Source organism: Chrysoperla carnea, chromosome 2 (assembly GCF_905475395.1).
Source record: "Chrysoperla carnea chromosome 2, inChrCarn1.1, whole genome shotgun sequence".
Taxonomy (NCBI): Eukaryota; Metazoa; Arthropoda; class Insecta; order Neuroptera; family Chrysopidae; genus Chrysoperla; species Chrysoperla carnea.
This window is the reverse complement of record NC_058338.1, coordinates 77614428-77629854: the sequence shown is the minus strand read 5'-3', so window position 1 is coordinate 77629854 and position 15427 is coordinate 77614428. Positions and strand designations below refer to the sequence as shown.

Here is a 15427-nt window from a genome sequence, read left to right as displayed (position 1 = left end):
TTTAAAAAATTGGAAAAAGTTATTTGATGTTATCAAAAAACTTGGATGATACTAAAACTTTGATAGTGCCACACGTAAATAATGAAATATGGCAGATTGACACTTGGATGAAATCATACAAGATGCTAATTCCACGTCAGTTCAGTACAGTTTCATAAAATTCATACATTCTTATTGTATACATATTTAAAGATTAATTAATTATTTTAATCCATGTATGTAGCTGACAAAATTGAGTACACTATTAAAGTTTTAGTAGCATGCAAGTTTTTGTGTTGTATCCAAGTTCTGTTCGATTTCTTTGATGCTGTAAAAGAGCCCATTAAATATCCCTTTAAACCTTTAGAATAATCACTTTTTGGATTTGAATGTGTTTATTTGTGATCATATGTGTTATCCATTGGCATAAGATAAAATTTTGTGCACCATGTAAGCTTAGTAAGCATATGATAACAAACAATTTTCCTGATGCATATATTACTAGTTTATTACTTGTAAACACATTTACCAAAAATATCATGTCACAAAGTGATGAATCAAAAATGAATGAAACAAATCCACAATCTATAGAAAAATTTAAACTAAAAATAAGATTTGAAAAAAACCAAGGATTTTCCATTGATGAAAACAGTTATAAAAATCACCAACAAACAGATTCAACAATCATCGAACAAAAACCACCATTTATTTGTACCGTGTGTAATCGAAAATTTTCCAATTTTAATAAATTTTTAAAACATGAAAATAAACATCATTCGACTAGATGTGTTACTGAAGATGATAATAATTATAAGTGTAGTATTTGTAATAAACAATTTTCAAAAAAACGTTATTATACAAAACATTTACAATCGCACACAGATATAAGACCGTATGCATGTGACATATGTGATAAACGTTTTGGAAATTCAAGTAACTTAATTGTGCATAAACGTTTTCATAGAGGTGAAAAACCCCACAGTTGTTCGGTTTGTGATAAAACATTTACTGTAAAAGGTGATTTAATCAAACATGAGCGTATACATACCGGCGAACGACCTTATAACTGTAAAATCTGTTTTAAAACATTTATTAATAAAGGTGATTTAAATATTCATTCTCGTATTCACACGGGCGAAAGACCATATAAATGCTTTGATTGTGATAAAACATTTACACATAAAAGTCATTTAACAGTGCATGAGCGTATACATACGGGCCAAAAACCATATAAATGTCCAATATGTGATAAATGTTTTGCAAATTCTAGTAATTTAATTGTACATAAACGTACTCATACGGGGGAAAGACCGTACAAATGTGTTATTTGTAATAAATCGTTTACAAACAAGGGTGATTTAACTCGTCATGAAAAAATTCATACGGGTGAAAAGGATTATATTTGTTTTGTATGTGATAAAACCTTTACGCAACAGGGGCATTTAAGTCGGCATGAGATTATTCATACACGTGTGGAACCTGGATTAGCAACTTGAGACTATATTGGAAGTAAATATTGTTGGTTAATACAATAAATTGAAGAAAATACAACTATGGAATGGAAAACCAAGAGTTGATAAAATCAAAAAAATTTTTGTGGTTTACGGCCGGTATTTTATTTTTCAGAAGCTAATGTTAAAAACACAAAATTCATTTTTCTCTTAATAGTTTTTCAAAACTAATTCAAAATAATTTCGAAAATACCACATTTTGAGCTATCGACCGAGTCTAGTTCTTGGTAGAATAGAATACTTTAAAGAAACTTTTATTTAAAAAAATGTTGTTAGTTGAATATTATTTTTGAAATAAAAATTAATTTTTGAATAATTAACATTTATTTTATTTTAAACTTTAAATATTCAAAGCAAACAGAATTAGATTATTCAAAGTATCAATCTTGAGAAGAATGTATTTTACAGTTCGAACGAATTCGCAGCTGGTTATAGTAAGATTTTTTAGTTCCAAGCCTATAAGGGTCAATTTTGAGTTATAATGCTTTAAAGTCAGGTCTTTCAAATTGATAAAGAGTCTCTAAAAGGATTGTAAGTTATGATTTCGGTTAAGTATCTTAAAAAATGTGATCCATCATTATGTTTGATTGTGCAAAATTTTAAATCGATGTTCTTATAAATAACGAAATACACTGTATGTAAGTCGTAGCATAGTGCACCGTTCATTAGCAGTCTGGACGATATTCATCCATTCAATCTGAAAAATGACTTGGATTGATAACATTTAACTATTTACCTCCGAATAGCCATTTAAATTTAGTTGCATGCACTTTCTGCTACCTGGCGCTGAAAACCACACACTGTCAACATGGCATCGGCAACCAAAAATAATTTTGATTTTTCGAAACATCAAAAGCAACCAAACTATAAGATCTTATAGTTTGATTGCGTTTACGCAAAAAAAAAAAAAATGAGTGTAGGGACAAAAAGTTGAAACTAAGTATGGTACTATACTGAATGTTCGATTTACATCTAGGCATACAAATATCACGAGTATGACAAAATACATGCGTTAAACAATGCATCTAAGTGAGAGGTATTATATACATGTGCTGAAGCTTCGATGTGAGTTGAGATAGTTGTAAGACGCTTGGAGAGCGGGAGTTTCTTAGTTGAATAGATAAACTACAACAGATAAGCCACGATACAAGTCACTTTTACAATTTCATATAACACCTATAATAACTCTTACTTAGACACATTGCTTAACGCATGTACTCTGTCATACTCGTGATATTTAACTCTGGTTTTCACGGTACTCAGATACAAACTATGCCGATGAAATTTGAGAAAGTTCAATTTGTTTAAGAAATGCTGTGGCAAGTCAGTTAGTGGCCAGGCATTCCAAAAATGTAGTTGTTATTCTGCTGTGCATCAATAATAGTTGTGCTTTAATTTGCATTAACAAATAATATTTTAATTATTAACATGTGTACTTTGTTATTAAGTTACGCTGTTTGATCTCACGATTACCAAACAACCATATGTTATATTTTAAATTACGTAAATAAACAATTTCTAATGTCAGATATTTCATCTATTTTTCGTCAAATGGCACCCTATGGTATCAAAGGTCTCAAAATCAGCCAACCAGTTCATTGAATGCTCTAATAGACACTACGGCTGAATATCATTCAGGTCAGTAGTTGAACGGCGCCGTTTGATAAAAAAAAGCTAGGCTGTTAACTGAACGGCTAATTAAGCTACTTGACTGCGATATATATACATATGATGGAAATGAATAAAATAAATTTTTTTTTTTAATTCGAGTTTATTACAACAAACTGCTGTAGGTACGGCATTTTTTTACAAGTACAATAATAATTATATATGATTTTAATATAAAAAACAACAAAATAAAAATTTTTTTTTATTGTTTCTTCAAAAGTCAAACACACTCTTTCTTACAACATTCATACAATTTAATTATCTGTACATGAGCCACTAGGTACACCGAATTTTGCTTTCATGTGGTTTTTTATTAAATTGTTGGCATGATAATAGTTTCACTAGTATGCTGTCGAACATGGTTCTGAAAACAAATTATAAAAAAATATTTTTAGATATTAATTATTTAAGATTGCAGAGGCTATTCCAGCTTTAGACAAATGTACTGAGGACATTTGTTTTTCAATAGAAAATATTAGTACGAATTTAAAAACATACAAACCTTTAAAAATTGTAGAAGTCTAAATCGTTTATTACAAAAACTACATTCGTATGGTAATACGCCAGAATGTGTGGAGGAATGTCGCTTTAATGAAGATTTATTTGAAAATAGTTTACCACAAATATTACACTTAAGCTTCAATCCCAGATGTACCTTTAAGTGCTTGTGTAAATTTGGTATACTTTTAAATCTAAAAATATAAATATAGAATTTGTTATAAACCTGAAGAATGTTTCCTGTGGTAAAAGTTTTTAATACACGTACCGTTTGGAACATTGCTCGCAATGATAAGGTTTTTCTTCGGAATGTTGTGTTTTTATGTGCGACGATAAATTCGATTTATTTCTAAAACTTTTACCACATTGTTCACAGTAAATTAAAACTTGCTGTCCTAGAAAAATTAAAAGGCTTTTTAACATAGATGAATATGACAATTCTTTTAAATAAAAACGCTTTGCAATCTGTAGCATCCTTCATTTAGATAATACTGATTCATTTTAAAATTTTGAATAAAAATCTTAATTTTGTAAAGAACATCATACAAATACAGGTACCACGTTTTATTAGCTTGGAATGAATGATCAGCAGGCTTGGAAGTGAAATAAAATGACGAATACGTCTGGTCTTCGGGTGACAGTTCGTTTTCAAGTAGAGCATAAAGGACTCTTGGTCTAGGTGCCAGGGACCCAATTACGGTACCTCTTTTTTGTTTTATTATTATTATTATCCTATTTTTAGCGCATCTATGAGGGATAATGAAATCTTCAGGGAATTAAATGCAGAGTATTTGGGTTGAAAATTGAATAAATTCTGGTCGAGAAGGTCTGTTCCTGCTTCCTTTGCTTAGATTTTATAAGCATAAAAAATTAATAATTACCTGTATGAATAGTCGTGTGATATTTTAATGATCCTTTTGTTGGAAATTTTTTGTCACATGTTAAGCAAGTAAACAATGTACGGTTTTCTTTTGGTATATGTAACAATGAATGTTGTCGTAAAATAGATGCACTCTTGAATAATTTTCCACATTGAGGACATATATGTTTTACTTCTGGTCTATATATAAAAATTTCTCATAAAAATCGAATTTATAAATTATTTTTGTTCAGCATTTAAAATTTGTATACAGGGTCCCAGAATGACCACTTACGTATAACACTTTTACTAATTAACAATTTTTCAAACTTTTATGTTTCGGATCACTATCTTACAAGTGTCGTCTTAAGAAAGTGAAAAGGTATTTATTAGGATTGGCAGATTGGCAGTTAAGTGATTCTCGAATGAAAATGGACAAAGAAAGTAGTGATTGCATACATACCGATCTTGATGCTCCTTTAAATGTCTATAAATATGTAAATAAAATGCATCAAATCGTTCATGATGATAAACTTTTGAGCATATTGAACAAACGTATTCGGGCAATTTACTATGAACTTCGGCACAATGTTGACGATAATGTTTTGATGATTTAATGTTTTCATCACAATCATTGCATCGCCAATTATAATTTTTAAATACTGTAAGACAAAATTTTTATATAAAATAAAAATATCAACTAACAGAGTTAATTATTTGAATACCCTGCTTATACTTCAATATTTGAACCGATTATAATTATTAAGATTGTTTTAATTGGATTTTCATTTTTTGTTTAGCCCCCCCTGAAATCTTACTTAATTTTTGTGTATGAAAATCTTGTTTACTCGATTAGCAGAGATTTTTATAAAGACTGTCGTTTAAAGTTTAAAAAAAATTGTCTTTTGTCCTCTTGTCAATCCCATCGGTGGGCAGAGACGTAGCCAGCTTTTTGTACAGAGTGAATGAAATAAGGTTTTTTTTGCCAAAGAGGAAAATTCATGGATTTTCGGCCTAAAATGTAAGAATATTTAGGCATAAATACATACTTAATCAGCTAAATGTATGCGAATTCCAGGTTCAAGGAGGGGCAGCTACCTTTCCTTGCCCTTCCCTCGGCACGCCTATGTTGGTGGATACATTGTGAAGACATTTTTATTATACAAGAGATGGTATAGATACAATTTTGAACGCCTTTTTATTAGTATTTGTTTCAACCTGAACAACATATTCAAAATCCTTCCTACCCCGAATTCTCTAAGACAAAAACAATTTTAAAGTTATTGTTTTTATTATATAAAAGATATTACCTTCACGATTCACACGTTTTTTCTTAACACCATCACCACTTTTATTTCTAGAAGACCTTTTTCGTCCTTTCTTTCGGTTACTTGTTTTACCTACGTTTGTTTCGGCACTTTCGATTTTTATTTCTTTTTTAACAAGTGTAATGTCTGCAACAACAAAAAATTGTGAGTGTCAGCTTCGACGCACGACTGGAGTTAACTCCTTAAGTGTTGTATAGTGTGCTGTGTCCGATAGGTAATTGTCAGTTTCAAACAATATATGCTTTGTCTTTTATATGTACTAAGTAGTATATTTTGTATATGTTAACTCAAAGTCGTACGATGTATGTTGAGTAGCTATGTAGCCATTCTACACCGGTAGGTAACAAGTACACTGTTTGCTGTGTCCATCAAGTTATTACCAGTTTCAAACAATAAATGCTTTGTCGACAGCACACAAGTATACAAGTTATCTTGTATACTTGTGGGTCCACCCATCTGAACGGGGTCTAGTCATCGGTCGTTGCGTACTTTGTACTACGCATCAGGCTGTCTAAGTGATTGAAAATAATTAAAAATTTCAATTATAAAAACAAAAAGACAATAAATTGAAAACAAAAGACAGCCTGATGCGCAATCCAAAGTACGCAACGACCGACTCGCACAGGCAAGCACTTTTTTTCCCACTACCCTTTCCACTCTAGTCTTACGTCTTTATAATATATGATCTCGACACGCGCATTACTAAAAATTATTAAATTTTACATTACTAAAAATTGAAAGTTGCTCAAGATAGGTTGCACACAAAAAACGTAACGAGAACATTCGATCAATGCGTTTAAATAATTATTTTCTCTTATTTTATTTCTTTTCTTTTATAGAAATTGGAACCCTTCCTTTCTTGTCCCCTATTTTTAAAATACTTTTTGAATTCTTCCGATATTATTTTTGCTCTTCGAGAAATTATATAATATTTATGATTGTTAAAATACACAATGTAATACTACCAAAAGAAATATTTTGATTTAATTAATTAATTCTACTTGTATTACCTACTGATTACCTATTTATTCTATTTCCTAGAAAAAGATTTTGGAAAAATTCTGAATGGCTTTTAAGGGGAATTAATAGTATTTTCTGATGGCGTAAGAAAAAATTATTCACTTGTAAAACATAACTTCGAATTTAGGGGAAAAATAAGTTTTTTTCCATATTAAGAAACGAATTTTTCAAAAAAACCTTTCAAAAAGTAAACTCATGCTTTTGTGATAAAATTTTTGTTGACCAGTGTCATTTACAAGTACTCCAGATTTTCTCTATATTATAAATATTCTAAATAGTATATAAAATAATTAAAATTATAGAACTATATAATTTAACCTTCTTTTGAGTCAGCACAACCAGAGCTTGGATTTTCGTTAACTGATGAAAAATCATCATATGTATCATTATAACTATCGTCTTTCTGATCAATATTTTCATCGATAACACTCAATTCGATTTTAACTTTATTAAGTAAAAAGATTTCACGCAATGCAGTTTGCGCTTTCTGTGATTGTTCTTTAAATTCTGAGCACAGAACTACTTTATTAGAACATTCATTGCATATAGTTTTTGGTAAATCAATATCATCCGATATTTCTATTGCTAATAGATCGTATATTTTACGCTTTAAATCTAATTCATGATTAACTGTATCAATTAAATCGGTATTTGATTTTATTTCTGCACAAAGCCGACAGTATAATGATAAACAATTATCCATTTTTATTAATTTTTTAGAACAAAATTTTCTTCGAATAAAACTTTTCAAAATATTTTAATTTAATTAACCTAGTAATTAATCTTATCTATTAGCAATTAGTAGATTAAATTTTTGCAATAAATATGAAAACAAAAATTACAAAAACATTTGACTGTCAATATTATCAATTTTGAGTTATATTGTTGCGTGCGCATCAACTTTTTTATTTCTCAAATGGGTGCTTTCTATATATGGTGTTTATCTTTCTTAGCTTTCCCTCGTCTGCCACTATGTGACTAAATTTTCAGGCCAAAGAGAATAGTTATTCTCTGTGTTTCAAACTTTAAGAGCTTCAAATATTTTTAATAAATTTTGTAAATAGAATGATGTCAAAGAACTTTTTTATCAATATTTTTAGATTTAATGAATATCTGGAATAACAGAAAATAATTTTTCGTTGCCTTCATGCAAAGACTACATTTTTTGTATTATACAAGTTACTCCAAATATCATACTCAAATTTATTTATTTCCATTGGCGATATATCAATCAAATTTGTATATTGGTTTTTTTTCGCGGTTGTTGTTTAGCAAACGGAACAACTTTCCGCCACCATAATTTATTTGATTTTAAAAATTTCGAAAATTTTTTGGAATACTTATAGTTAGAGAGATGTACATATGATTTACTGATGGTCATGGTAACCGTCTGCTGAGCCTTAAATATGATAGTAGGTAATGTTCCAAGTCGTCCTGTAAGGTTCCTCGAATTTCTATGTGTCATATTCCCTAAGGTAATATATCTTTATATATATTACCAAAGAATACAGATACATAAAAATTATTCTTTGATACAGGGTATAAAAATTAACAAATATTTATTAAAAATATTTCCATATTTTTAGTTTCAGTCAAATTATATACAATTTGTTACATTATTTTATGGTATGATTCATTATAATTACTAAATTTGTTCGACGCTTGTAACCATTCACAGACTTAAAGTACTAAAACTTTTCGATAAGTCTGTGAAAGTGAATGTAGCATCTACAGGACAAACAAAATTATCATCTATGGACAAACATAAAAAGAACTCTCTTTGGTTATAAGTTCAATGTATTTCGTAAACAGAAAAAATAAATAAAAATTTAAAAGTCTTATATTTTTATAATAAATAAATTAAATATAAAATAATAATTTTGGCAAAATTAAAAAAAAGTATAATCCATAATTTGTTTAAAGGGCAATTGAAAAAGTGTTTGTACATAATGAATAAACTAAACTCAAAATTATATTTGTACCTATTAATTTTTTTTAAAATAAATAAAATAAATTATATTTAAATGAAATAAAAAAATGTTTTTTAACTTTAAAAACTAAAAATTTTTAATATAAATTTAAGTTATAAGTAAAATAACAAATATGTCCATAATTGCTGAAGATGACACCAAAGATTTCTTACAATGTCGTTTATGTGCCGAATATAAATTACAAGCAGAAATCATACATATTAAACATACAACAGCGGTTGAATTGAATTTAGAATATAAAATTTATCACTGTTTACAACTACAATTTCTAGAAACAGATAATTTACCGAAATCAGTATGTCTTAGTTGTTGCGATCGTGTCGGGAGTTCATATGAATTTACTCAATTGGTGCAGAGAGCACAAGAAACTCTTAGAAATAATATTAATGAGGTTGAGAATAATCGTACACCATTGCCTAATAACGATGAAGATGTAAAAAATATTAAAGTTGAACCAGATATTCCTGAGTATTCCGATTTTTTTGATAATGATAATGACAATGATAACGATGTCGATAATGACATTGATAAAAAAGGTTTGGATTTAATTTTTTTTTAACCATTTGATATTTATGAAACTCTTTAAAAAAAAATAAATGAGTATCATGTATAAATGTTAATTACAGCCTTATTTTTTATTTAATTGAGCAATAATTAATTAATTTATCAAGTATGTTGAGTTCAACTATGGAATATGATATCTTTTAAGTGGCCGAAGCGGTTGTAGTGGCTAATTATTTGTAAAAATAGTCAAGGGCGGACGGACAGGAAACTGTCCAACGGGAACTCAAGATTCGGCCTAAAGAGCAAATAACGGTAAACGAATTCGTCTTACAAAGAATTAAGCGGCCACGCACTTTAATCTTTGGTAGACGTCTTTTTTAGCCTTTTCTGGGCTAGCCTGACTCTGAAATGAGCTTATATATGCAGTTCAATATAATTTGAATTGGGAATTCAATATTCCTGTAACTAAATTAATTGGATCTTCTAAAAGTATAAAATATATTTATAATTGAAAACTCAATATCCGGATATTTTGAACCGATTGGTCCATTTTCTCCTTCTATTTTCAACTACTACGCTATAATCATCTACTTTTGTTTGTGCACTTTGCCCCAGATTCCTCTTCATCGTATTATTTTGTACCCGGGGAATTCTTGAGTCTATTCCCTTTTGCATATCTGTACAATAATAACTTCTGAATAATATCACTTGCATTTTCTACCTCGCTTCCTAAATACTCAAAACTGTACTATAATTTTCAATGTTGCTATTTCAGATTCCGATTTTGAAGAAGATGATTGTAAGCCTCTTTCCAGTGTTCTTTCAGAAAAGGTAAACTTGATATTATTTTTAGCTATGGGCTTTTAAATATAGAAGTAATCAATATTCAAATATGGGGATTATATTTCAGTGAGAGTATGAGCAGTTTTGGTTTTACCAATAATGATTATTCTTGTTTTCAATTTGCAGGATATAAAAACTGAAATACATGTCAATAATGAAAATAAGATACGAAAAAGTAAATTACGAAAAACACTGAAAAAAGAACGTTTACGAAAAGCGAAACTAGGTATTCATATTTGAATTTTCTTTAAAAATATTATTATAAAATCATAAGTATTAAAATTAATATTTCAGATGATCAAGAAAAAAAGAAAATACGACATGCCCGTCAGAAACGATTACGAAAGTTATTTTCAGAATTTGATAATTATGAATGGAAATGTGCTAATTGTGATGAAAAACCAGCAGATTTAAATGACTTACGCGATCATTATAATAATGTTCATCGAGTTTTGCCGAAATATATTTGTAATGAATGTGGCAAACAATTTGATGTGTATGATTACTTTAAACGGCATGTTCGGGCTCACAGAGACAAGGATAAATATTGGTATGGGTTTGCTTTCATTCTTGATCTGTTTTTGAATTCATTTTCTGTGAAATCTTATCCAATAATTTTTTCTAAAGACCAACTTTCTAATATAAAGTTTTTGTCTGTACATTTATTTTTTACCACTGTCGGAAATTACAAGTAGAAAGATATATACGCTAATAAGTTATTTTATATTCAAAGCCTATCAAACTTATTTGGTTTTCGAAAAAAAAAAAACAAAATTATACAAAAATTTGCTACTTTTTTTATGTAAAACTGCTGTCTGATTTAATGTGAAACTGAAAAATACATGAAAATGATGAATAAATATGCTTGGAAAAAGTCCCAGCCCAAAAATAATGTATTTTCTTTGCTGGCTTTGAACTCGATAGAATCCCGTAGCTTCATTTACTTAAAATAACACCTTTCACATGTATATGCGTTTCCTCGAGGTTAAGAGTTTCTCTCAAGAAGGAAACAGAAGACCTTTACATCTAGGTATTAGAGATTCGTTTACGTGCTGTTATTATTAGTAATGTGAGTGTCTATTGCCAGCCGCCGCGGATAATATTCTTTACTATAATTTCAGACCCGGATGGCTTGTATATCCGGTCAAAAGATGTCTCCGCTACTGATAAAAGTTACGGATATCTTTGAGTATAAAAACACTGACGTAAATGCATTCAAAACTGGTTAATCAATTTAAAATTTTTAAAAATTCTTGTTTTTTGGCCCTTGTATTCACCCTGCTCTGTGGTGGCGCCCACCCTATGATCCACGGGTTGGCCTTGCCTTTAATGGGGTCGAGCTAGTATGGATTAAAGCCACGGATGTTCTTTATTGATTAACTAAATCGACGGACAGAAATCATTTTTCCCCGTTACCATAGGGCATCCGTGGCGGGTGGAATTAGCAGCACCGATTATTAATAGATGGAAGAAAAACTAGCCTTGTTGTAATGTACTAATTAAAAAAATTTCAATATAAAATTAGTGAAATAAAATAAAAATTAAAATTTGTGTTTTATTTTAGTTGTGAAACATGTGGTAGATATTTTCATAAACGTACACATTTGGTACGACATCAAGACATACATTCCAGTGAACGTAAATATATATGCGATGAATGTGGCAAACGATTTAAAACCTCTAGCTCGTTACGTAGCCATAATCGTGCTCATCTGCCATCTGAAATTAAATATAAATACGAATGTGATCAATGTAATAAGAAATTTAGTTCGAAACCAAATTTAATATGCCATAAAAAATTACATACAGGTACGTTTAATTCAGCAACTCTTGAGAGAAGGTAGGAGAAGCAAGTTCATGTTTTAACAATCGAAATAAAAAGTAAATTACAAATCAAAATAACAAATTTAGCTGGAGAAAGATAGAAATCGTCTTTAAATGATAATTATCATTATTCATTGCAAGTTTTTGATTTAAGCCTCCTCTCATTCCTCAATCCGAATATCTAATCCTTCTTCTCTCAAGTGTTCATAGCATAAACTACGTTATATTATAACATTTACTGTGCCCTTAGTTGGGCGCAACAAATTTTAATAATACATTAATAATATTGATTTTATTTTTGACAGGTATTAAAGAATATACATGCCATGAATGCGGAAAAGGTTTTATGCAAAAAGGCAACCTAGAACAACATTTAAATACGATACATTCAGATAATACACCTTTTAAATGTGATAAATGTTTTAAAATGTAAGTTGCATTTTGCCTAGTTCAAATAATTTTAAATATAGTGGATGTGAAACAAAAATCACATTGATAATAATAATAATAATAAAACATAAGAGGGATACCGCAAATGGGTCGCTAACACCTAGAACAGACTATCACTCGAAGGCGACGCGTCTTCGGGTAAGAGATTCTATTTTAAGCAGATGAAGCTATAGGATTCTGTTGAGGCCAGACGCCACGCAGAAAGCTCACAGCTTCTACGCCGAAATCTTCCCAGGATTGACAAATCAAAGGTGTCGGTTCCAAACATTATGAATCTGGAGTTCTGTAGATTTCTGTTGGTACAAATAGCATGTATGGAGGTTTCATCGTCCTCCATATAGGCCCTACAAGTGGGATCATCAGAAATCCCCATGTTATGAAGAGGAACACAGTCGAATGGCCTTGTTGTGGTTATACACAATTTGGCCTGTCGCATGCTCTGTGCAAAGTCCCAGTAATCAAGGGCACGAAGATAGAAAGTGTTTAATTTACACTGTATATTACCAGTTGAGCTGAAAAGTTCGTAGGCTAACATAGTAAAAAAAAGTTTTTTTTATGGTAATATTTGATTTTATTGTTCAACATAGTTGTCTTCGAGGGCGATACAGCGCTTATAGCGACCATACATACTATGATTTGTCTGGCCACAAAATATCCTTCAGTTTAGGTGATTACCTCTTCATCGGCGGAAAATCTCTTTCCAGCGAGCATTCTCTTGAGGTCTAAGACAGGAAAAAGTCGCTGAAGGCCAGATGTGGAGAATACGGTGAATTCAGAAGCAATTCGAAGCCCAATTAATTCAAATTTTGCCATTCTTTTTATTGATTTGTGACACATATACACATCTCTTTTGAAGATTAGGGTTAACACAAAATCATATGGATTTAATACTAGTAACACTATCTAGGTGTCAGAATACGAACTTATCAGTACACCTAATATATGTGAAAATTGTTTAATTTTTGTAGGTTTAAAACAAAATCCAGTTTAAAAACACATTTAAAAATACACAGTGAAGTTAAACCGCATGCCTGTGAAGTATGTGGTAAACGATTCCGACGAAAAGGTACACTTACACGACATCAATCAGTTCATTCGGATGCATTACCATTTGAATGTGAATATTGTAAAAAATGTTTCCGTATGAAAACATTTTTAAAGGTAAATTTGATAATTTTGATTTTAAGTTAGCGCTTTCTTCATATACTGATTCTCACAATTGTTTATTGTAGATTCACTTACGTCAGCATACCGGTGAACGTCCGTACTCATGTTTGGATTGTAATCACCATTTCACCGATTCATCAAATTACATTAAACATATGAAAGGACGACATGGTATTCATAGTATAGCAAAAATTCCAGTATATAGTAAAAAAATTTTACAGGATTTAAATTTACAAGATTTAAGTACTGAACTAAACCAAACACCTGAATAAGTTTTAAGGAAATTTAATTTTTATTCAAATATTACTTCAACTATTCAGATTATTCGTTGTTTTATTTTAATAGGGCTGAAAACAATAAACAAAAATACTCATAATCGAACAATGCACGGAGTTTGGTTAGAGAACTTATTAAGCGAAAATAATCGTATAATTTCTTTTACTATATTTTAGTAAAGCGCAACGTATTAATTGAATGAACGGTATATCACGATTAATTTATTACTAAAATGAAACTCCTTTAGAGAAGAACGCAAAAAACACAAAAATTCAATTCAGTTGACAATTAGTAATAGGCTTTTGTCCATTAAGAATAAATCGGTTGGATAAAAGTTATTTTTCATAAAAAATAAGAATTATTATTATTTATTCAGATAATTTTAGTAAAAGTAGGTATTTAGTCACGTGATAGCAAATGTCAATCAGAAAGTATTGAAAAAAATAAGAATTATTATTATTTATTCAGATAATTTTAGTAAAAGTAGGTATTTAGTCACGTGATAGCAAATGTCAATCAGAAAGTATTGAAAATCTTACGTCACGCCATAACAAACGCTATGTAAACAACATTACATTTTAATAAAACGAAATAGGTTAGTTGATTACGACTGCATAAACTTGCATACACAAAAATGCTTGTATTCCAAATCGTGATGACATTCAAGACGTCATGACACTCTACATTGTTTTCGAAGTAAATTTGAATTGGTTTTTGAAAATACAAAATACATAATGTAAATAGTATTTTTTTTTTTTTTTTAATAATAATTTTTTGGTGTAAATCAGATACTAATGTAACGGACAAACCAATCTTTCAAATTTAGGACAAAAGCCTATTCTCGATATCTCAAAAATCTATACAAAATATAGGACTTCTTATAGGATTTTGGGTGATATCATAGAAAACATTCGACCAATCGTTTTTTGTAATTTTTGGGACAAAATTACTCCAAATACCGAGTTTTATCAAATTCGAAAACAAAAAATTATATGTGATTTTTTCGATTTCCCCTTTAAGAAAATTCTTTTGCTATTTTAAGAAAGTACAGTTTTCAAAATAACGCTCGAAGTTCCATGAAGATATACACATTAAACAAATATATTTCGCCAAAAATTATACCTATTAATGACTTTACATTTCAATTTGCATGAATTTCTAGAATATCAGGGAAAAGTATGATAAATAGATAAATAATACTGAAAAATCGGAAACCACCAGAGAATTTCAAAAATTGATTCTGGTTTTAATCATACTTATTTTAAAATGAAATGTAAATGATAAGAAAAATGACTAAAGAAGTTTCACTTTCGTTTAAAGTAAAATTCAACATTTTTGTTCATTTTCTTTGGAGAGCGATTATAAAATTAAATTTTTGTTCTTCATTTCGTAAGACGTTAGCTTCGGCTTTTTAACTTCAAATAGAATTTCTTATTTAAAAAAAATATATGTATAGTATATAATTATATATTATGCAACTAATCATTAGGGCCGAAACTATTCTGAAAA

At 29.5% G+C, this 15427-nt stretch overlaps 1 protein-coding gene across 1 annotated transcript; it reads left to right on the top strand.

Moving 5' to 3' along the window:
• Positions 1 to 518: 518 nt before the first annotated feature.
• LOC123292945 (zinc finger protein 420-like) lies at positions 519 to 15088 on the top strand. The gene is made up of 10 exons (XM_044873658.1): positions 519 to 1473; positions 8947 to 9390; positions 10134 to 10189; positions 10328 to 10427; positions 10496 to 10751; positions 11766 to 12010; positions 12331 to 12454; positions 13444 to 13636; positions 13708 to 14313; positions 14406 to 15088. The coding sequence occupies exons 1-9, from the start codon at positions 519 to 521 to the stop codon at positions 13912 to 13914; spliced, it is 2580 nt and encodes an 859-aa protein (XP_044729593.1). The 3' UTR covers positions 13915 to 14313; positions 14406 to 15088.
• The last annotated feature ends 339 nt before the right edge of the window (positions 15089 to 15427 follow it).

What these genes read in the sequence shown, in the direction of transcription:
- LOC123292945 (XM_044873658.1), top strand. Translation starts at nt 519, where the DNA reads ATGTCACAAAGTGATGAATCAAAAATGAATGAAACAAATCCACAATCT. An exon ending in CCAGTGTTCTTTCAGAAAAG is followed by an intron (nt 10,190 to 10,327) that starts GTAAACTTGATA and finishes TTCAATTTGCAG; the next exon opens with GATATAAAAACTGAAATACA. An exon ending in CCATAAAAAATTACATACAG is followed by an intron (nt 12,011 to 12,330) that starts GTACGTTTAATT and finishes TATTTTTGACAG; the next exon opens with GTATTAAAGAATATACATGC.